This window comes from Xenopus laevis, chromosome 5L (assembly GCF_017654675.1).
Source record: "Xenopus laevis strain J_2021 chromosome 5L, Xenopus_laevis_v10.1, whole genome shotgun sequence".
In the NCBI taxonomy this organism is placed as follows: domain Eukaryota; kingdom Metazoa; phylum Chordata; class Amphibia; order Anura; family Pipidae; genus Xenopus; species Xenopus laevis.
This window is the reverse complement of record NC_054379.1, coordinates 148,526,390-148,549,891: the sequence shown is the minus strand read 5'-3', so window position 1 is coordinate 148,549,891 and position 23,502 is coordinate 148,526,390. Positions and strand designations below refer to the sequence as shown.

General features: G+C 40.0%; 1 protein-coding gene across 7 annotated transcripts in view; it reads right to left on the bottom strand.

Annotated features, from left to right (window-relative positions):
- asap2.L (ArfGAP with SH3 domain, ankyrin repeat and PH domain 2 L homeolog) overlaps positions 1–23,502 on the bottom strand; it is a 150,936-nt gene that overhangs the window by 64,367 nt on the left and 63,067 nt on the right. For all 7 annotated transcript variants that reach the window (XM_041562151.1, XM_018261827.2, XM_041562148.1 and 4 more), the window contains 4 exon segments: positions 16,765–16,839; positions 14,981–15,030; positions 12,635–12,764; positions 7,217–7,302 (listed from right to left, as the gene is read on the bottom strand). In XM_041562151.1, coding sequence (XP_041418085.1) covers positions 7,217–7,302; positions 12,635–12,764; positions 14,981–15,030; positions 16,765–16,839 — 341 coding nt within the window.

Here is a 23,502-nt window from a genome sequence, read left to right as displayed (position 1 = left end):
CCTTAATCTGCCCTTCTCATTGTCCCAGTTTACCTCCAGAAAAAAACACATTCAGAGGTCGGAAAGATGAAACTAGAATCAAAATGGAACAATGTTGCTACAGTTCCCATCATGCTCAGTTAGAGCATTTCTGCTTGGCTTCTACACTCCACTATTATACTATTTGTCACGTCCTACAGTTCTCTTTTAAAAATACTGTCATTTACTAGGGATGCACCGAATCCAGGATTCGGTTCGGGATTAGGCCTTTTTCAGCAGGATTCGGATTAAGCCGAATTATTCTGCCCGGCCAAACCGAATTCGAAATTGCATATGCCCTTCCCAACCCTAATTTGCATATGCAAATTAGGATTCAGATTTGGTTTGGTATTCGGCCAAATCTTTCGCAAAGGATTCGGGGGTTTGCCCATATATGCAAATCAGAAGCAGGAAGGGAAATCGCATGACTTTTTGTCTAGTGATGCACCAAATCCAGCATTCGTTCGGGATTCAGCCTTTTTAAGCAGGATTTGGAATCAGCCGAATCCTTCTGCCAGGCCGAACCTAACCCTAATTTGCATATGCAAATTAGGGGCGGGGAGGGAAATCGTGTGACTTTTTATCACAAAACAAGTAAAAAATATTTTCCCCTTCCCACTGATAATGTGCATATGCATATTCAGCCAAATCTTTTGCAAAGGATTCGGGGGTTCGACCGAATCCAAAATAGTGGATTCGGTGCATCTCTATTTTTGTCACAAAACAAGGAAGTAAAAACTGTTTTCCCCTTACCACCCCTAATTTGTATATGCAAATTAGGATTTGGTTCGTATTCGGCCAAATCTTTCGCGAAGGATCCGGTGGTTCCGCTGAATCCAAAATAGTGGATTCAGTGCATCCCTATCATTTACAGACAAACTAAATTTAGCTTGCTTCACACCTCTCAACATCTGAATGTAAGGGCCTGTAAATACTAAAAAAATTAAAGGGTTTGCCTTTATATGACATGCTTTTATAAACGGTGGGTTTATTTCAGTTTTGCCATGGAAGATCCAAAGTGTTTGGAACACAGGTATAGGAACCTGTTATTCAGGATGCTCGGGATCTGGGGTTTTCCGGATAACGAATCATTCCGTAAACAGAATCTTCGTTTAAGTCTACTTGAAAATCATGGAAACATTAAATAAACCCAATAGGCTGGTTTTGATATAAGGTTCAATTATATCTTGGTTGGGATCAAGTACAAGCTACTGTTTTAATATAACAGAGAGAAAGGAAATCATTTTTAAAACTTTGGATTAATTGGATGAAATGGAGTCTATGGGAGAGAATGTGTAAAAGAAACGGATCCGCACACACACCGATTAGTGCAGTCGGGGATTATCCCCTTTTATTCAGCCACCAAACATCAACGTTTCGGGGGGAACACCCACCCTTCATCCATGGATGAAGGGTGGGTGTTCCCCCCGAAACGTTGATGGAACGCACCACCAGCTTGCAGGATTGGTGAACTACATGTGTGCGGTAGGAGAATTACATTGTCTATGGGAGAGAGCCTTTCCATAATTTGGCGCTTTCTGGATAACAGGTTTCCGGATAACGGATCCCATATATGATTTTTAGCAAAACCTATATTTACTAGCACACAAAAAAGGCATCACCACTGACGAGCTTTAGTTACTGGGCTCATATTGAACACATATATAGTAGCTATTGCCCCTTTAAGCCTTAATTACTTTACTGGCTGCTCCTGCATTCCTTACTGGAGGCCCTACAACAATATGTAAATTCATTATAGGCAAGGGAAACCACAATGCATTTATTTTTGATGCTCAAGCTTCGCAGTACATCGCATTTCCTTGCATTGATGCTTATCACAATGAGGCCATATAATGAATAATTCAGCAACTGTAACAGGAAAAATAAACAAACAAACCATGGAGGCAGAATTGTGTTTTCAAACCAGTGTTAGATCTTTCAGAAGTCCCAGTAAGCAAAAAACTCTTGCAAACAAGTTGATATTATTTATTTGGCTGAGGCTCTATCTGCTACCCCCACGGTCGCAGGCAACTGGTAAAATTATGGCACAGGTACAACTGAAGTTTTTACACAATTTTACCAACAACTGCGGCTCTGTGTGGACCCACATTGTCCTCTTTCATCCAAATTCTGTCTCATAATTCACTATGCTTTTATGTATCTATTCTTCGGGCCTACTATTGGAGAACAACAAATGCAGATTAGGTGGAAAGACATTGCTGCTACAGCATTAAACCTAAGCTAGGGAAAGGTAAATATGGGGTCAGCACTCTATGGGGTATATTTATAATAGAGTGAAGTTAGAGATCACCACAGTCCACTAGTGTGACTCAATTAATTTCTATGGGATTTTTAAAGGCATATTTATCAAAGGGTGAACTTTCACCTTCTGCCTGAACCAAATCCTAATTTGCATATGCAAATTAGGGGCAGGGAGGGAAATTGCATGACTTTTTGTCACAAAACAAGGAAGTAAAAAATGTTTTCCCTTCCCACTCCTAATTTGCATTTGCATATGCAAATTAGGATTCAGATTCAGTTCAGTATTCGGCCAAATCTTTTGCAAAGGATTCGGGAGTTCGGCCGAATCCAAAATATTGGATTCGGTGCATCCCTACCGTTTAGCACCTGGTTATAGCACTAGAGGAGCATTTATACTGTACACACACCTACAAATCTCTACATTTCCCATGCTGGATCTTATGCGTACAATCAGCAATACATGCTGCTCACACATGTAGGATCCAATGTGGGAAATGTAGAGAGCAGCAGGGGGATTAATAAATGATAGGGATGCACCAAATCCTACTTCTCAGTATTCATCTGAATCCCAAATCCTTAACAGAGAATTTGGCAGAATCCTGAACCAAATACCGAGTCCTTTCCTGGGGCCATCAATTAGTGTTCTGAACCAAAGAATTGATAGGTGTACAAACTGACGCTTTGTAGGGTTCGGATATGGTTTGGCCAGGCTCTCGGATTTGGCCAAATCCAAGTCCTGTTAAAAAGGGCTCATATTTCCCGAATAGCAAACAGAATCCTGGATTCATTAGTGATGTGTGGGCTGGCCCAATACCCGCGGGCTCAGCCAACCGCAGCACTCCATTTGCAGGTCACGGGCCTTTGGGTTGAGCTCATGACCTTACACTGCCGGCTTCCTGCTTTATAGGCAGGCACTCGCCCTACCCCTTTTGTGACATCATCAGCGGGCGGTGCGGGCCTATAAATGGAGGGGAGGAGGCAGGTGCAGGGGGGCAGAGGTCAAGGAAAACACAACCTGCACATCACTACAGTGCATGCCTAATAATTGATATAATTGTTAAAAGGCAACCTAATTTTTCCATGAAGGGCACATCATGAAAGCAACTAATTCAGTAGGACTGTAGATTTGGGCACATTAAATGAAATTTTCTAATTAGAACAGGCTTGAGAAAGAAAGTAAAGCTGGCCGTAAACACAGAGACCTAGCCAAACGAAAGGATCTCTCCTATGCACACCTTAAAGTGGGAGAGAATGGGCTGATTCGATCGTGGGCCCTAGGGCTGAAAATACAGGCAGTCGGATCGAGGACCACATCAATGAACCAATGCAGTCCTCAATCAGACTGGATTTTTAAACCTGCCTGATTATGCCCAGATATCAATTGGGAAAGCCTGGAAGGAGGGCCCCATAAACAGCCCAATTATCTGCTGACTTGGTCTGTTGGTCTTATATTGGCTCATGTATGGCCAGATTGAGTTCTACAAGTAAATTTTCCACCTTCCACAAGCAAAATCTGGATTTCAAAAGCTGGAATTGTCACACAGTAAGCGCCTACATCATGGCCAACTCAATAGAAATCAAGCTGGAACACTAGCTGAATATGTTGCTGGAACATAACACAAAATTTTGCGCAGACTCATCCATTACACATAAAGACATTTTGTTGTAAATCTTAGTTACTATAGAAAAAAATGGATTTTCCTCATAATTTTAGATCAGATCATACAAATATAATATTTTGGGATCTAATGAACAAACTAAAGTGGACATCTACACTGAATGAAGTTACATTCCCGAGCAAAGATCTACGGTGCTCCCATTGATTCTCACCAGTCTAGGTACGAATATAAATAGATTATATAAACCCATCCAGTTCCTGCTGATCAGATTAATTCGTTAAGTGGCGGATCAGTTCTTCTGCCGTCGCTGCTGAAAAATTACCGCTTCGATTTATAGAATTCTCATATATAATTAAGGAAATGGGAGAACTATGAGCTCTGACTGGTCTGTGGTTAAAGCATCTAGGGGGAACAATGCCTAGATTTAGCAACTGAATTAGCATATACAATTATCTACATCCTACATAATCACTTGGAATACACGCAATGTTTAAACCCCACATAAGCACATCTTTCCTTCCCATATACATTACATTTCCTATGGTGTGAGAGAATTGCATTGAAAGTCAAAGGTCATTTTTATTGGTTACTGCACTATTGAACGTGCACATATACTTATTGTGTTGTTACTTTGGTAACGTCTAATCTGTCCAGTAACCCTCAGCTATCATTATTTAAACTTTAAGGTGCAATTCCCTTGGGTATAAAAGGCTGCCTGACCTAATCAAATATTACATTGTCTAAGGCCAATAGACTATTGTGCAAAAGATAGTGGACCAATTCTTATCGAATTCAGTTAGTGGTGGAAATATTGGTATAGACATTTCCTTTAGAAAATAAGTACATTGTAGAAACATTAAATGTTCTCTAATCATTGCTCTGTGGCAGGGGTCCCCTACTTTTTTTTACCCGTGAGCCACAATCAATTGTAAAAAGAGTTGGGGAGCAACACAAACATAAAAAAGTTCCTAAGGGGGGCAAATAAGGGCTGTAATTGACTATTTGGTAGTCTCTATGTGGACTAGCAGCCTACAGGAGGCTCTGCTTGAATTTTTTTGAATTTCAGGCTTGGAGGCAAGTTTTGGTTATATAAAAACCAGGTGTACTGCCAAATAGAGCCTCCTGTAGGTTGCCAGTCCACATAGGGCGAATAGCCAATCGCAGCCCTTATTTGGAACCCCTGGGGACATTTTTAATTTTCGAGTTGTTCCCTAAACTCTTTTTACATCTGAATGTGTCTCACAGGTAAGGAAGGTTGGGGACCCCCGCAGTAGAGGGTGCTGGAGAGATTTCTCCCCAAGTCACTGCTCCTTTTAGGTGCTGCACTGTCATCTTATTTACTATCCGAGACACCCCTGGTGCAGATTTTAACTAATGCATGCACAGTAGAGAAAGACCTGTAACTTTTTTTTTTTCAAATGCAGAACATTTTGTTTCCTAAAATGGGCACTGATCCAGAAAAAAAACTGATTGAATTCATTGAGGGGTGCCTAACATATTGGCACCCCCACTGAAGGCGCTCATTCATAGAAAGATATTGGGCCAGATTCAATTCAGCGAGAAAAAAGTTGATCACGTGAAAAACGTCATGGACGAAATTTAATTTGCGATGCAATTCAATTCAGAAAAACTTTTCTAACAGTTTCTCACGTGAAAACTCTATTGAAGTCTATGGAAAAAAAACGTAACTGAATTTGGAGAAAAGCAAATTGAATCTCGTCCATGAGTTTTCACGTGATAAACCAGGAGATAACTTTTTCTCAATGAATTGAATCTGCTCCATTGCCTGCTAACTCAGCCACTAGACAAAATAATCCACCTATCAACCAATGTAGGGGCCCACAACTATGCCTGCACCAATTCATATATCATAGGGGCTCAGACAGATTTCATTGGGGCAGGCAGGAGCCTCGGTTGGTTTAGAAATACATCAGGCCACTGATGTTAAGTCAGCAGGTTGTGAGCCCCCTTGTGATACAATTATTGGCCTGGGGTCCAAATCATCAGATTAGGCCAAAATCAAGAAAGACCTGCATATTTGGCTAAAGGTGGCCATACACCGGCCGATAAAAGCTGCCGACAGACGGAGTCAGCAGCTTATTGGCCCGTGTATGGGGCCCCCCCAACGGGCTTCCCCGATCGAGATCTGCCCGAAAGTCGGCCAGATCTTGATCAGATGGGACAAAAAATCCAGTCGGATCACGGCCGCATCTGTTCGTTGATGCGGTCCCGCGATCCGACCCCCCGTTCGAATTCGTTAGGATCCGATCGTTGGGCCCTAGGGCCCACAATCAGATCAGCCCGATATTGCCCACCTCAAGGTGGGCATATCGGAGAGAGATCCGCTTGTTTGGCGACATCGCTAAACGAGCGGATCTCTCCGTGTATGGCCAGCTTAAGTGGTCAAATGAGCAGATCTGGATAACCAATTGTATAGAAGAATACCATATAGGTGTCATATATTACCTCTGCAGTTGTCTACAGTGAATGCCTCATCAGGGGCCTGCCATATACAGTAGCTGCTCCCACTCATACATATCATTTGCAAGGAAGAAATGCTTTTACGGAGATTAATGTGGCGACACAGTTATAGAGGTTCTCAGTGCATACTATTGGAACTCAAGGGGTTAATCCATTTCGAGACCTTGAGTAGTGACTGAATGCAATAAAAGACTCTTGCTCCTTGTAATAACCACTTCAGTGTCATTATGCCCAGAGGGGGCAGAATGAATACGATTTTCATACTGCGAGGCACAGATAAACAGTACAGGAAAGAATAAAAATACCTTATCTGAACAAAGCAGCTAAATTACTGGACGGGCACAAAAAAAGTCATTAGGAAGTTTGCACACTTGACGATATCGCTTATTGTTACAAAATTTTCCTGCATGGTCACACATCAGCATTATTTCCAGGCACGCATGGTCACCCCCAATGTCACTTATCTGCTCCCTATTCCTACACCAGCAGCCTCCATCTGCTACCAATTCCCTGCGTGGCCTTATTGTGCTTACTGAGACTTTCCTACCAGGGGACAGTCTGGTGGTTTTTGGGGGCTGAATTGAAGGGTACGGACACTGGCAGATAAGCACAGAATTCTAAGGGGGGTTACTGGGCCAAACAGCTGTGTCTTGTACTGAAGCAGCACAGTCACTATAATTCATCATCACTGCGGCATATGGGAAAATGCAAGAAAGCAATAAGACAAAGTAAAATAGTGAAAAGTGAAATATACATATATTAGAGGTCATCAAGAAGTTTCATGATCATTTGTATTGGAAAATAGAAAGATTTTTTTTTAACAATGGCCAACTTACTTGCACTGCGCATGGAAGTACTTAATCAGGTTTTGCAGCAGATCCACTCCTTTTTTAATCTTTATTTCATTCACTTTCAGCAGGTACTATAAAAGAGAAAATTAAACTTGGTAATGTGAAAAGCCACAAGGAAGTCATTTTATTTTAAGCCTGGTGTGTGTATATGTGTGTGTGAAACATTTGATGTGAAAGCAAGCTGCCAGGCTTTACTTAACACTTGGCTATCAAGGGAGTATCGTAAAGAAAAAAAAAATCTAAAAATAATATTCAAATGAAAAGAAAAAGTGCCTTCCATTAGAGCTGGATCACCCTGGTTCTCTTGGGAGGATAAACAGCAGTTTTCCATAAACCTAATACAAGGCATTGAGGATATTTTAATGGGGAATCTCCACCCAAATGCTGCTTTAAATATAATTAAATAACATGTTATTTTCAATGGTTTCCATTCACAGTGGTTTTACACTTATTTGCAAATATATCTGCTATAGAAAACAGCATTTGTGCGATTGTCTACATTACTTGCACTACTGGCTCTATCAAAAGATTCTTTCTGTGACTACGAAGAATCCCTTTTTATTGGGTCTACACCAATATACACATATGGGTGTCCTCCAAAAACATACAGGCAGGTAAATTGGCTAATTAAAAGCTTCACTGGAGCAGGAACTTAAGCTGGCCATACTTTTAAACTTCCAGTGGTTTGGCAAGGTCACCAAACTAGAGGATGCTTCTCCAATATACCTTGACATGAGCGATATATGGGGCTGATCACAATGACGCTAACTGAAAATTGTCAGGGGATGAGGACCAACACGATCATCCCACTATGGGATTTTTTATCTGGCCAATTGTTTTTGCCTATATATCAGTGGAGCATGCCAATTGGAGGGGCCCCATACAAGGAACCATAAATTTGTATAGGTGCTCAAATAGTCCAAAAGGGAGTTATTGAAATTGCAATTAGTATTTGGTTAGTAAAAAGGAACTTGGGATCCAATCTAAATAGCCCCAGTTGAAGGGCAAACTGCAGAAAAAGTGTTCCAGACAAGTGATTATAAAATGTAAAGGCATAGAGTGCCTAATGGGGCATTTACTCATGTCTTCCTGTGTATAATCCAGTCGTTTTGCCCTATGGGTTTAATCCTTAGCAACCAATCAGATTTTAGTGAATGGGCCTATGCTACTACATGATTCCTGTGGATACCCTGAAATAGAAAAAATTATAGTGGATACTTTAACAAAGTAAACCATATAAAATAATTGACTGTGTGCTATATTTTCATGGATTACTGCGGTTTCTTTAGAAAACAAAATACACATTTAGGAAAAAACACAGGAAGGAATCATGCCAAGTGTGATTAAAGGCGAACCCGTTCTTTGATAGGCAGAGCCATGGGGTAAAGTCTGAGAACAGTTGCCATCTGGTTTTCGTGTGCCTCTGTGGTTGCACAGAGTTTAAATTCCATGTTATGATGTGTATGTGGGAGGGTTCCAGATCTGATGGATTAGGAGTTAATAACATGGAAGCATAGGCATTTAATTTTACCTTTGGTCTGTGGATTTCCTGGTGGTGAAAAGAAATTACAAAATGGAGTCCATTATAATAGATTTATGTTTGGAACATCCAATCTTGTGATTGTTTTCTTAGGCCATTGGTTGATGGAAGAGTGTGTCTATTTTTGTTAGTCTGCAAGTGTTATTTTTATTATATAGTTTTGATACATAGTTGTATATATATCTGAAGTAAGAAATGGATATCCAGAAAGATCAGAATATTGGAAGTAGAGTTGTTTTTAACAGTAACGTAACTAGAGGGGGGCAGGCCCTGGTGCGGGACGCTTAGCCGGGCCCCCGCCCCATCCATAGGTGATTTTCGGCCCGCATTTCAGTGGCGCGCAAGCTGCCAGGGGGCCCTGAGGGGGTGCGGGCTCTGGCAAAGTATATATATAAAAAAATTACATTTTTACAATTACAGTACAGGTATGGGACCTGTTATCTAGAATGCTTGGGAGATGAGGTATTCCAGATAAAGAATCGCCTATTTATAATTTAAACCTTAAATTAACCCAATAAGGATTAATTATATCTTAGTTAGAATCAAGTACACGATATAGATTGATTATTGCAGAGAAAAAGAAAATCATTTATCATTTATGAATTATTTGTTTAAAAAGGAGTCTATTGGATGGGCTTCATGTAATTTGGAGCTTTCTGTGTAACGGTTTCTGGATATCGGATCCCATTTCTTTGCCCCTGTAATAATAAAACAGTACCTTGTACTTAAAGGGATACTGTCATAGGAAAAAACATTTTTTCCAAAACGAATCAGTTAATAGTGCTGCTCCAGTAGAATTCTGCACTGAAATCCATTTCTCAAAAGAGCAAACAGATGTTTTTATATTCAATTTTGAAATCTGACATGGGGCTAGACATATTGTCAATTTCCCAGCTGTCCCAAGTCATGTGACTTGTGCTCTGATAAACTTCAATCACTCTTTACTGCTGTACTGCAAGTACATCAGCCAAACAAAAGAACAATGGAAAGGTAACCAGATAGCAGCTCCCTAACACAAGATAACAGCTGCCTGGTAGATCTAAGAACAGCACTCAATAGTAAAAACCCATGTCCCACTGAGACACATTCAGTTACATTGAGAAGGAAAAACAGCAGCCTGCCAGAAAGCATTTCTCTCCTAAAGTGCAGGCACAAGTCACATGACCAGAGGCAGCTGGGAAATTGACAAAATGTCTAGCCCCATGTCAGATTTCAAAATTGAATATAAAAAAATCTGTTTGCTCTTTTGAGAAATGGATTTCAGTGCAGAATTCTGCTGGAGTAGCACTATTAACTGATGCGTTTCGGAAAAAAAATGTTTTCCGATGACAGGATCCCTTTAAAGGTAGCTAGGCTCCATAAATCCTTATTGGTTGCCAAATAATCCTTTCAGGGTTTTTTTTCATGTTTAAATATTTTTTAGTACGCTTAAAGGTATGCAGATCCTTATTACAGAAAAAAACCTTATCCAGAAAACTTCAGGTTGCAAGCAGTCCAGATAACAGATCCCATACAAACCTTGCAAATGTAAGGGGGTTGCAGAATACGCTAAGAATCCTGTGTTTTTGAAGTTCAGTTTGCCAGTCTGTCAGACACTGAGCAGAACTGAGGTAATAGGCACAATATGATACAATATATTGTGGGTCTGTGAGAGCACTAAGCTAACACTCATACATAATTTATAGCCTCTCAGCAGCTTTGTGCCACCTCTGGCCTAATGGGCAATGTCAAGTGAAAAGCGCACAAGGCTATGTCTGAGTTTCATATATCAGAGATGTATTTTTAATGCTGCTTTTTAAATTGCATAAATTCAGCAATACATGTATGGGATCTGTTACCTGGAAACTCATTATCCAGAATGCTCAGAATTACGACAAGACCATCTCCCATAGACTCAATTTTATTCAAATAATTCAAATTTTTAAAAATTATTTCTCTTTACTCTGTAATAATAAAACAGTACCTTGTACTTGATCCCAACTAAGACACCATTAATCCTTATTGGAAGCAAAACCAGCCTATTGGCTTTATTTTACGTTTAAAAGATTTTTTAGTAGACTTAAGGTATGAAGATCCATATTACAGAGAGATCCATCATCTGGAAAACCCCAGGTCCCGAGCATTCTGGATAAAGTAAATTTAGGGAAACATATTAATGTTCATCATAGCGCATTAAGTTGGTTGCATTTTAAACATGCAACATTTTCTAGCATTTGATGTATGTTCAAATCAATGTTGGGGTTGTGAAATGCATTATAATCTATCATATTGTCATTTTAATTGACACGTGCACTGCGAACACAATTTTAACTTGTGTGACGTGTGTCGTGAGCATATTTGCATCTATGTGTGCATATACACGTGTTTAACCATATGTATGACATGTCGGTTTTCAACGTATTGCATGTAACCCTTAAGTTTAATGATTCCCCGTTGCAGTTGCCGCATGGATAAACAAAATGAACAGAGGAATAAGCAGAGGGTCTACGACTCCCTCAGGACGGTTGAAATAATGGCAATAAATAAGCCAAGAGTTGCATTGCTCAGCTAAGGTCACAGCGAATGTACTGAAATCTGATAAAGCCTGTGCTGTAGGCATATATTACATAACCAGCTCTCTGATTATCCAGGATAAAAATATTATCTGCTAGAAAAAATACTTATTAATGCTCTGTGTCCTATATAAACACAAAATGACCTTGGAAAAGATTCAGAATAAAAAATATATATATTTTAACTCATGCAGTGCTGGATTATCAGCACAGATTTATTCTTGCCATTCCCATGGATGTCTTAATCCAGGGATCTCCAACCTTTTTCACCAGTGAGCAACATTCAGAAGAAAAAGGAGTTGGGGAGCAACACTAGCATGAAAAATGTTCTTGGGGTGCCAAATAAGTGCTGTGATTGGCCACTTGCGAGCCCCTATGTGGATTGTCAACCTACATTGAGGCTCTGTTTGGTAGTGCACCTGTTTTTTTTTACAACCAAAATTTGCCTCCAAGCCTGGAATTCAAAAATAATCACCTGCTTTGAGGCCACTGGGAGCAACATCCAAGGGGTTGGAGAGCAACATGTTGCTCACGAGCTACTGGTTGGGGATCACTGTCTTAATCAAACAATATTAATCATTTTACCCCACTGACCAATTGGATAGATAAACCCGAGGTTAGTCAGTGTGTGGCAGTGTATGACCTTATGAGACATCGGATATTTATATGTGTACATTATAAAACACAAAAACTACGAAAAATAAGCCTACCTTATGTTGCTGTTATATTTTTATTATATATACACATTTATATATATATATATATATATATATATATATATATATATATATATATATATATATATATATATATATATATATTTATTTCATTGACCTATAATGTATTGGTTACTTATGGCTTTCGTGTGATAGACTGTTTAAGAATAGTACAAGTCACCTTGAAGTTCCAAGACCTGCTATAGAACATTTGTAATGCGAGTAGCTTAGAATTATGTTTTCTTTCATTAGGTAAAAAACATATTTTTCGGTTGACATTCCCTTTGACTAAAACATTTTGCCATTGTGGGCTACATACGGGTCTTTCTGTTCAGGGTCACCTATAGACGTGAACGCTAAGCTCCAATGGACAAACTCAGGTGGCAGAATGTTGCTTAGCTTTACTAAGTGCAAATCAAAATGTCTAATGCCCCTTTAACACAGGATAATGCCATAAACATATCTGATACAAAGTGTTCCAGAAAGGTGTAGTTTCAAAGGTGCATGGGGTTGATCGTTCTAACATAATGGCTTTATCTTGTATCCATCATACTGCACATTCAGTTCTTTTTGTTAACAAGTAAAGGGTTGTTACCTCACACATCTGGAGCTGGAACACACGTCTTTCTTTCTCCATTTCCTCAGCAATTTCAGCCCCACTGATCTCAGTGCGGATCATACCATGCATCTTGGCATGCTCCTTCTTCTCCTTTTCAATTTTGGTCCTGCATTAAGAAAATGAATAAATAAATGATAGTACATGTATAGGATCCGTTATCCGTAAACCCATTATTCATAAAGCTCAGAATTACGGGAATGCTGTCTCCCATAAACTCCATTTTATCCAAATAAACCAAATGTTTAAGGGTAGGGGCACGCTGGGCGATTCGAGGAGATTTAGTCGCCTGGCGACTAATCGCCTCGTCTTTACGGCAACCAATCTCCCCGAACGCCTTACCTCTGTATCTCTGTATGAAGATGCAAATTACAGAAAGATCGGTTATCTGGAAAACCCCAGGTTTCTGAGCATTCTGGATAACAGGTCCGATACCTGTATAGGTTACAGTTCTGCTTCAGTCTTTTTACATATCACAGAACTTATACATAAATTGGAAGATATATTCAGCCTCAAGAAGGAGAATGAAGTGTTTTCTCTTGTATAGGACTATTTTAAATTGAATCTTCTAAAACAGAAATTATGGTATATAATCTGACCAACCATATATCGATCTTCTTATTCGAGCCAATAGGCCACTTTCCAATCTGATATTCCTTCCAATAGAGAAGGGTTACCCCCCTCACATCCAAATACATAGGTAAATTATTTTCAGGCTAGATAGGCTTGCAGAGGTTTGATAAGAATACAGATTGTGTACCATTGTGCCCAGGATGCACCAATAGTTATCAGCCAAACTGCCCAATATGTCTGTGTTCAGTCACTTTTAGGAAAAACGCTACAATGTCATATATTTTTTTCCAGAACATATGAACAGACTTGTAAAATAACCTTTTGCAATGGTCCAGTTCAATGTCTGCATTTGGATAGCAGACTGATTTATAATTTTGGGAAAACATGCATTACAAATGTATTATAGAACAATAGTGTTAACTGCTTTCACTGCCATCAGGTCATGTACCAGCGGGGCTTTTGACGTGTCAGGTTACTAAGTATACCAGCAGATGATAGTTGGTATCAGACACCAGTGACGTGCAGTTGTTTCACATTCACTCAAGGAACACTGCAAATCCCTGGGCAATACCCTGCAAACAGCTACAGTCAACTGATTTATGGTGCTGTGCTTAGACTGTGCCCCTGCCTGCAAGAACTATCCCAGTGTCTTCATATCAATATGCAACTGCTCCCCTACTGCTGAAATATAGCTTCCAGAATATAGAAATACATCATCTCAGAGTCCAATATACAGGTACGGGACACGTTATCTGGAAACCCGTTATAGACTCTATTTTATTTAAGTAATTTAAAATTTTAAAATCTATTTCCTTTTGCCACGTAATAAAATAGTACCTTGTACTTGAGTTCAAGCTGAGATATAATTGATCCTTATTGGTGGCAAAACAATTCTATTGGGTTTATTTAATGTTTAAATGATTTTAGGCAGACTTAAGGGATGAAGTTCCGAATTACAGAAAGATCCCTTATCCATAAAACCCCCAGGTCCCAAGCATTTTGGATAACAGGTTCCGTACCTGTATCAGCTATATACTTCCGGTCTCTAAAATATACTATGAGTTTTCTGCATCTTGTCCATACTGTTAAGATATTAATATTAGGCATCATTATAATAATAATAATAATAATAAAGTCATACTGACATGAATCAACCACTGTTTGAAATGTTAATGTAACAAGGGCACAGACAGATGCTCAGAATCGGGGAGATTTAGTCGCCCGGCGATAAATCGCCTCTTCTTTGGAGCGACTAATCTTCTCGAACTGCCTAACGCCAGCTAGAATCTACATCGCCCGCGGGATGGCACTCGGGGTGCTTCGTTTTCTGAAGTCGCCCGAAGTTTCCTTGTGAGGCAACTTCGGAAAACAAACTGCCTCCGCCAGCTACAATGTAAATCGCCGGCGGGAGGCAGTTCGGGGATATAAGAAGAGGAGATTTGTCGCTGGGTGACAAATCTCCCTGAATCTGAGCGTGTGGCTCTGCCCTAAAGTTACCTATAGGTCATGTTGATCATTTTTCACAGATAGGTTTGCTTTTGTTCTTAAACCTGACTGTCCCTTTTTAACCTGTCAGTCAGAGTTTCTGATGCTAACAGGCTATTGCAGCACAAAAACGGCAGCCCCCCTTATAGTGAAACTTGGGGTATCTGATAGGTAATGAAAAAGCATCAGAAAATATTTTAATGGCAAAATTATAAAGTACATGCAAAGATAATTCTATGATATAAACTTAGAAAATGTATCACTTACACTTTAGTTTCATAATCTTTCCAGGCTTTTTCGAAAGGCTTTTTCAATTCCTGATAAGCAAATTAAAAAAAAAAGACATTGAAAATATTGCCATGCAATGGCTTTATATCTACACATAATAATTATGCATAATTATGTATAATACCCATTGGTTGCTTACATTTGGAAAATACATCTCTATACAAGCATCTCTTGTGTAATTCTACTTGAAAAGACTGTAAAAACATGTATGGTCATCAGTTCCATAGAGTGAATTGAATGTGGTAAAGATGTTTCAAGAAGCCTTGTAAGTCAAAACTATCTCACACAGGGAGACAATTGTTGGTTTCAAACATTGTCTGTTAACCAACATAATGGCAAAATACTGTGATATATTCCACTGCATACCTTTGCCAGGGCTACCTTAATAAAAAAAGATGGGCCCTATCACTTTCCTACAAATAAATCTATGAAAGTAATTGCTTAAAGGAGAAGGAAAGCTATGGAGGCATTTTATTGCCAATAGATTAGCTGCAATAGTGCAAGCTAGAATGCTATATTTATTCTGTAGAATGTTTTACCATACCTAAGTAAAAAGCTATAGAAACTCTCTGTTTGTTTAGGATAGGAGCTGCAGTATAAATGTGGTGTGACATCACTTCCTGCCTGAGTCTCTCCCTGCTCTGGGCTCAGATTACAGTAGAGAAGGGAGGGAGGGGGGAAGAGGAGCAAACTGAGCATGCTCTTGCCCAGGGCAATGAGGTTTAAGCTGAAGGCAGGAAGTCTGATACAGAAGTCCATGTGTACACAATAGAAGGAAAGAAATGCAGTGTTTCTTTTGACAGAGGACTCAGAGAAGCACTACTTTGCGGGTTTACTGGTATATTTAGATGGACCTTTCTGATAAGGCTTACTTAGTTTTAACCTTTCCTTCTCCTTTAAAGGAACAGTATACCTTTTGTTCAACATAACTCAATGAATAAGGCTTGTGCTGAACATACGTTTCCTTTAGGTCTATGGTTTTTATTATTTCTTGAGCTAAACCGAAAATACTGCATGTTTGGTTCTTGCAAGGTTGATAGATTCCTAGAGTGCATAATGGATTTCTGTAAGCCAAAAGAGTCACAATGAACCGTGAATTGAGGGGGTTGCTTATACACAGTCCAGCATCTCTAGTTAAATTCAATGAATTCTTGGTAAGGTTTAGAATTGTTAAAGGAAAATAATGCTTTGTTACAGCTTTAGGGTAAGGCCACACAAGGAGATTCTGGGAGATTTTGTCGCATAGCGACTAATCGCCACGTCTTTTGCGCGACTATCTCCCCGAACTGCCTCGTAGTTTTTCCCCATAGGCTACAACGCAAAGTCGCCTGCGCTAATGCACACGCGGCAATGCGTTTTCAATAGTCGCCCAAAGTTGCCCTTTGGGCAACTATTGAAAACGCATCACTGCGTTCGGGGAGATAGTCGCGCAAAAGACGTGCCGATTAGTCGCCAGGCGACACAATCTCCTCGTGTGGACTAGCCCTTGTAATGCAAAAAATATACATGCAAATAAGTAATGAAATATGCATATATTTTAAAAGAATAGGGAGAATGTATCTTTAGCAATAGATCTATTTATTTTCCTCATGTTGAAGGTGTATACTACCTCTTTAATTAGCTTCTGTGAAAGTGACCATAGTGTGTGTGATAGGGATTGTAAACTCCACTGGGGAAGGGACTGTAAGAATGATGCAAAATTTCTCAGCTATGGAATAGGTTATCCCATATTAAAATAAAAGGATAGTAAATCAGTTACATACCCCTTTCACCCCCTTGAGATCTCCCTTCAGTAAGCTGTCAAGTGGAAATGTGATGATGTTATTCATGTTCTGCACCTGGGGAAAGAAAACACACACATGTGAAATTATTTTCATAATAATGAAATTAGCACAAATAATTTGTAATGCTGTAGATTCATAAACTTTGCATGAGTCAAATGCTGTAGAAAAAAAGGTGAGGTTCACTAGCAAAGTAGATGAATCTATTGTAATTAGACCCCTAAAAAATGTTACTTCTCTTTTAAAACCCAATACACACCTTGTAGGTCAGATTCTACTGTTGGTTGCATTTAAGTGGCGACTTTGCCTTCATGTTTTAATTTTCCCTTGGTATTTGTCAGCTTAAAACATTGAAATGTGAATGACTATATATTGCACCTATTGCAAAGATCAAAGCACCCATCCCCTTAGGCAGCAACGTCCCATTCTGAGGAACTGAAAATATGTTGCCTTATTTAAAGGAGAAATATAGTTCAACAAAGAATTAGTATAGACATGTTACAGCATAGTTTAGGCTTCTATACCAGACCACAGTTCTTTAGCAGTGAAGATCAGTGCCTCAGAAGATGCCCCAGTAGCACTTAAGGGTAAGGACACACGAGGATATTTGGGGAAATTTTCGTCTCGTCTTCTGAGCCACTATCTCCCTGAATTGCCTCAGCGTTCGGGTGACTATGGAAAACGCATCGCCGCATGTGCATTAGTGCAGGCGACTTTTCATTATAGCCTATGGGAGATCGGGTTCGGGGAGATCGTTGCTCAGAAGACGAGGCGATTAGTTGCCAGGCAACAAAATCTCCCCGAATCTCCTCGTGTGAACTAACCCTAAAATTGCCTAACATGATTTTAAATATGGGAAGATAATGTAGTTACCATCATCATGGATGTTTTAGGGCTACTGAATTTCTAGCCTGTTTGAATGATTGGCCACCACCTCCCTGATTACTTCTCAAAGCCCACCTACTGTGTTATAATATCCTTACAAAAAAAATAAAAAAGACTGTGGCTTGATCTGTGCATTGTGTGTATCATTGGTCAGAATTAGCCAATTGCTGAGCTTCACAGGTTATATCTGCAACCTATAGCTGGAGCAGAAACAACCTCCATTTTCTCAAAGCATGGGACAAAATATAACATAACAATATGGCGGCATCGATAATTCCCTGTAGTCTGCACAATTCAGCAGGGAAATAGTGCATTAGTGAACCTTTACCCTTCCTGTAAATATTATATGATAATTATTTTCCTCTAGCAACCTTTACATCATGCAGAATCTATGCCACTGGCAGGAAAGTTACAGAAGATCAATGACAGATTTTGTATTTCTGGGTTGGGATACTCACAGGCTGCTGCCAGGATTGTAGATGCCAAACTGTAAGGAAAACGGCGAGCCAAAAGAAATTTAAAGGGATACTGTCATGGGGGAAATAATTTTTTTTTCAAAATAAATCAGTTAATAGTGCTGCTCCAGCAGAATTCTGCACTGAAATCCATTTCTCAAAAGAGCAAACAGATTTTTTTTATATTCAATTTTGAAATCTGACATGGGGCTAGACATATTGTCAATTTCCCAGCTGCCCCGTGACTTGTGCTCTGATAAACTTCAATCACTCTTTACTGCTGTACTGCAAGTTGGAGTGATATCACCCCCTCCGTTTCCTCCCCAGCAGCCAAACAAAAGAACAATGGGAAGGTAACCAGATAACAGCTCCCTAACACAAGATAACAGCTGCCTGGCAGATCTAAGAACAACACTCAATAGTAAAAACCCATGTCTCACTGAGACACATTCAGTTGCATTGAGAAGGAAAAACAGCAGCCTGCCAGAAAGCATTTCTCTCCTAAAGTGCAGGCACAAGTCACATGACTTGGGGCAGCTGGGAAATTGACAAAATGTCTAGCCCCATGTCAGATTTCAAAATTGAATATAAAAAAAATCTGTTTGCTCTTTTGAGAAATGGATTTCAGTGCAGAATTTCGCTGGAGTAGCACTATTAACTGAGCGTTTTGAAAAAAACATGTTTTCCGATGACAGGATCCCTTTAAGGGCAAATGATAAAGACTTTGCCCTGCAGGCATGACCAGACCAATCTAATCAGTGGGAGTTTCTTAAAGGAAAAATATAGCCCTGAACAATGTAGGTCTCTATAAAAAATATATTGCATAAAAAGCTCAAATGTAAAAACCTGCTTCATGTAAATAAACCATTTTCACAATAATATACTTTTTTAGTAGTATGTGCCATTGGGTAATCCTAAATAGAAAATTGCCATTTTAAAAAGTAAGGGCCGCCCCCTGGGATCCTAGGATTCACGGTGCACACAAACAAACCATACATATTAGGTCACATGAGCCAATTAACAGACAGAGTTCTGTCTTTTGCTTCCACACTACTTCCTGCTACAGTTACACAGACCATCAAGAAATGGTGGTTCAAGGCAAGAGATGTAAAAGGGCAATATTTACTTAAATATATATTCCAGTTTGGTAAGATTCTTTAATATGCCACTTAATATGATATAAACTATCTACTGTTTAAATATTCATTTTGGGGGTAATGTTTTCCTTTAATCATGCCCCAGCAGCCCAGTTAGCTGCCATTAACAAACTTTCAGCCCAGGCCCAAACACAGAAAAGTGTGCAGTTAATTAGTGCCTAGGAACATTGCTTGGCAGCAGCAGATCATTAGCTTGGCCGATGCACAGACATAAATGCTACCTGTGTCAGGAGAGCTTGGCTCTACCCACCTGAGTGCTCCCTGCTTTTACTGGACTTATTTATGAATCTATATTAGAACATAATACAACACGATAACAAATGCTTATCAGGAAATAATTTCATGGGGCATTTCTGAAGCACCAACAAAAATAAAGGTCTTCAGCACAGTTCTCGGTATCAATGGAATTTTAACATACTTGTCCCCTTTAAGAGCTACAAACACGAAGAGTATATATTCAGCATTAAAAGCAATAACAAAGCCAATTTCCTGCTAATTCCATACTGCTGGTCTCTTATGTAAACACAGAAGTCATATTTCACTGTCAGGCTAATGGAACGGTCAGCACATTTCCCTTAAACATACGGATAAGAAGTATGAAATCTGCTGCTCATTGTCCTTTTGCCATGATTATTAGTCCACAAGGATCCACAAGAAACCAGCTGGGAAGCTAAAAAACAGGGAGTCCCCAAATCTGGAGCCCTATAAATAGATTTGCACCCTGTGCTATATATTACACACGAAAGGAGGGAGAACCACTTCGGTGGCCAACAAAAAGAGACATGCCAGCTAGTGATGTGTGGGTTGACCCAAAACCTGCAGAGACCCGTGGGTTGACCACCTATTGTAGGGTTTGTGATGAAATTTGGCCAACAACTGCAGATTTGGGTTGGGTACAGGTCAGACTGGAGAAGTACAATCTTCCACTGCTCCTGAAGATTTCCGGTCTTGGAAGTAGATGCACGCACAGACGTACAGAGTGTACAGTGAGAAGATGTGGGTATGGGTGTAGCACAAGTCCTACAATGGCAACATTTTGTGGGTTAGGGTCGGGTGCAATAAATGGTGTTGCGGATTAGGGTCGGCTATCGGTTGAGTTTTTCCTGAACTGCACATCACTACAGCCAGCACACTTGCCCTCCTATCTCTCTGCACAGACTTAAGTGCCATAACTTTGTTTATTTTCTAAACATGCATGCACACATGAAACTACATACCACAAAGTAAGCCTGATAAACCCTGACTGGGATTTTATCAGTCTCCTAGCAACAGCATGCACCTGCAAGCTATGGTTCTCCTTGCAACACTATCCACCTGCAAGCTATGGTTCCCCTAGCAACAGCATACACCTGCATGCTACGATTCTCCTAGCAACAGTATCCACCTGCAAGCTATGGTTCTCCTAGCAACAATAGCCACCTCCAAGCTATGGTTCTCCTAGCAACAATAGCCACCTCCAAGCTATGGTTCTCCTACCTACACCATCCACCTGGAAGCTATGGTTCTCCTAGCAACAGCATATACCTGCAAGCTATGGTTCTCCTAGCAACAGCATATACCTGCAAGCTATGTTTCTCCTAGCAACAGCATACACCTCCAAGCTATGGTTCTCCTAGAAACAGCATCCACCTCCAAGCTATGGTTCGCCTACCTACACCATCCACCTGCAAGCTATGGTTCTCCTAGCAACCGCATACACCTGCAAGCTATGGTTCTCCTAGCAACAGCATGCACCTGCAAGCTATGGTTCTCCTAGAAACGGCATCCACCTCCAAGCTATGGTTCGCCTACCTACACCATCCACCTGCAAGCTATGGTTCTCCTAGCAACAGCATACACCTGCAAGCTATGGTTCTCCTAGCAACAGCATGCACCTGCAAGCTATGGTTCTCCTAGCATCAGCATGCACCTGCAAGCTATGGTTCTCCTAGCATCAGCATGCACCTGCAAGCTATGGTTCTCCTAGCAACAGCATGCACCTGCAAACTATGGTTCTCCTAGAAACAGCATCCACCTCCAAGCTATGGTTCTCCTACCTACAAAATCCAACTGCAAGCTATGGTTCTCCTAGCAACAGCATGCACCTGCAAGATATGGTTCTCCTAGCAACAGCATCCACCTCCAAGCTATGGTTCTCCTACCTACAACATTCGCCTCCAAGCTATGGTTCTCCTACCTACAACATCCACCTGCAAGTTATGGTTCTCCTACCTACAACATCCACCTGCAAGTTATGGTTCTCCTACCTACAACATTCACCTGCAGGTTATGGTTCTCCTACCTACAACATCCACCTGCAAGTTATGGTTCTCCTACCTACAACATCCACCTGCAAGTTATGGTTCTCCTACCTACAACATCCACCTGCAAGCTATGGTTCTCCAAGCAACAACATCCACCTGCAAGCTATGGTTCTCCTAGCAACAGCATCCACCTGCAAGCTATGGTTCTCCTAGCAACAACATCCACCAGCAAGCTATGATTCTCCTAGCAACAGCATGCACCTGCAAGCTATGGTTCTCCTAGCAACAGCATGCACCTGCAAGCTATGCTTCTCCTAGAAACAGCATCCACCTCCAAGCTATGGTTCTCCTACCTACAACATCCACCTCCAAGCTATGGTTCTCCTAGCTACAACACCCACCTCCAAGCTATGTTTCTCCTAGCAACAGCATCCACCTGGAGCAAAGTCATCTCCTCTGTCTGCAGACTCCATTGTACATTTCCCAATCTGCAGCATCCATAACATACAGTGATTGATTAAAAAAATATTACATTTGGCTTTATTAAATGCTACCATTAAAAATTACACCTGTATTGAAACTTTCCAGATTACAAGTACAATTTATATAAGTACTGCAGCAGAGCAGAAACCAATAACAACCAGCTATAACTTTTGATTAATATTATGCTTAGAATAAAAATAAATTGCAGATTGGTTGCAATGGACTGCTGCACAAAAGCATTTAGCATCTGTATTTGTTTATGAGCCCCACTTGGCATGTTTAGCTTTTTTGCTAAAGGTTCAGGGAATTGTAAAAACAAGCTTGAAGAATGTGAGCGTGACACTCCTTGATCAAGAATTATTGTTAGCTCAGCTAATCTCCTGTCGAAATCAAAATTACAGTGGTATTCAGTTCCGATCTGCAAGCTGCACCACATGTAGAACTGATCCGCTTACCAATACATCTAGCAGAAACATAAAGGGGAAGTATCATTCTGTGACTGAACTGTGAAATCTCCATTAGTGTTGGCACTTTCAATTCCTCATTCCATGACAAATTAAAAAAATGGAAGTCATTACAATTACTATACTTTCTTATTGCAACAAAGTATACTTATTGCAGATACATTAATGAAAATATAGGTATGGGATCCATTATCCGGAAACCCATTACCAAGAAAGCTCTGAATTACAAGATGGCAATCTCCTAAAAAAAAATCCAATTTTTTTTAAAAATGATTTCCTTTTTGTCTGTAATAATCAAACAGTACCTTGTACTTAATCTCAACTAAAATATAACTGATCTTTACGCTGATTTGAATTACAGAAAGATCCCTTATCCAGAATACCCCAGGTCCCAATCATTATGGATAACAGGTCTCATACAGGTATGGGACCTGTTATCTGGGCCTGGGACTTTCCGAATAACGGATCTTTCTGTAATTTGGATCTTAATACCTTTACAAACAGTCTACTAGAAAATCATGTAAAGGTTAAATAAACCCAATAGGCTGGTTCTGCTTCCAAAAAGGATTAATTATATCTTAGTTGGGAATCAAGTACAAGGGACTGTTTTATTATTACAGAGAAAAAGCAAATCATTTTTAGAAATTCGGATTATTTGAATAAAAATGGAGTCTATGGGAGAGGGCCTTTCCGTAATTCAGAGCTTTCTGGATAATGGGTTTCTGGATAATGGATCCCATACCTGTACGTCTAAAGATCAAATTTTAACCCTGAAAATGCAGAGAATCTGGTTAACATTCCAGGTTATTTTGAATACACTGTGCTGTGGGTTAGTTTAAGCATGATTAGTGCAAGCAAGAGGACCTTTACATATGGTCAGTGTATTTAAATAATATGTTCCTTTTCATTGGACAAAATTGGAGGCAGCCGATGGCCACAGTTGCTCAACATAAAAGCATATACCTGTTTGTTAACAGAAGGACAGAAACAAGAGTCACAAATGCTGCTTCTATATATCTAAATATACACATTA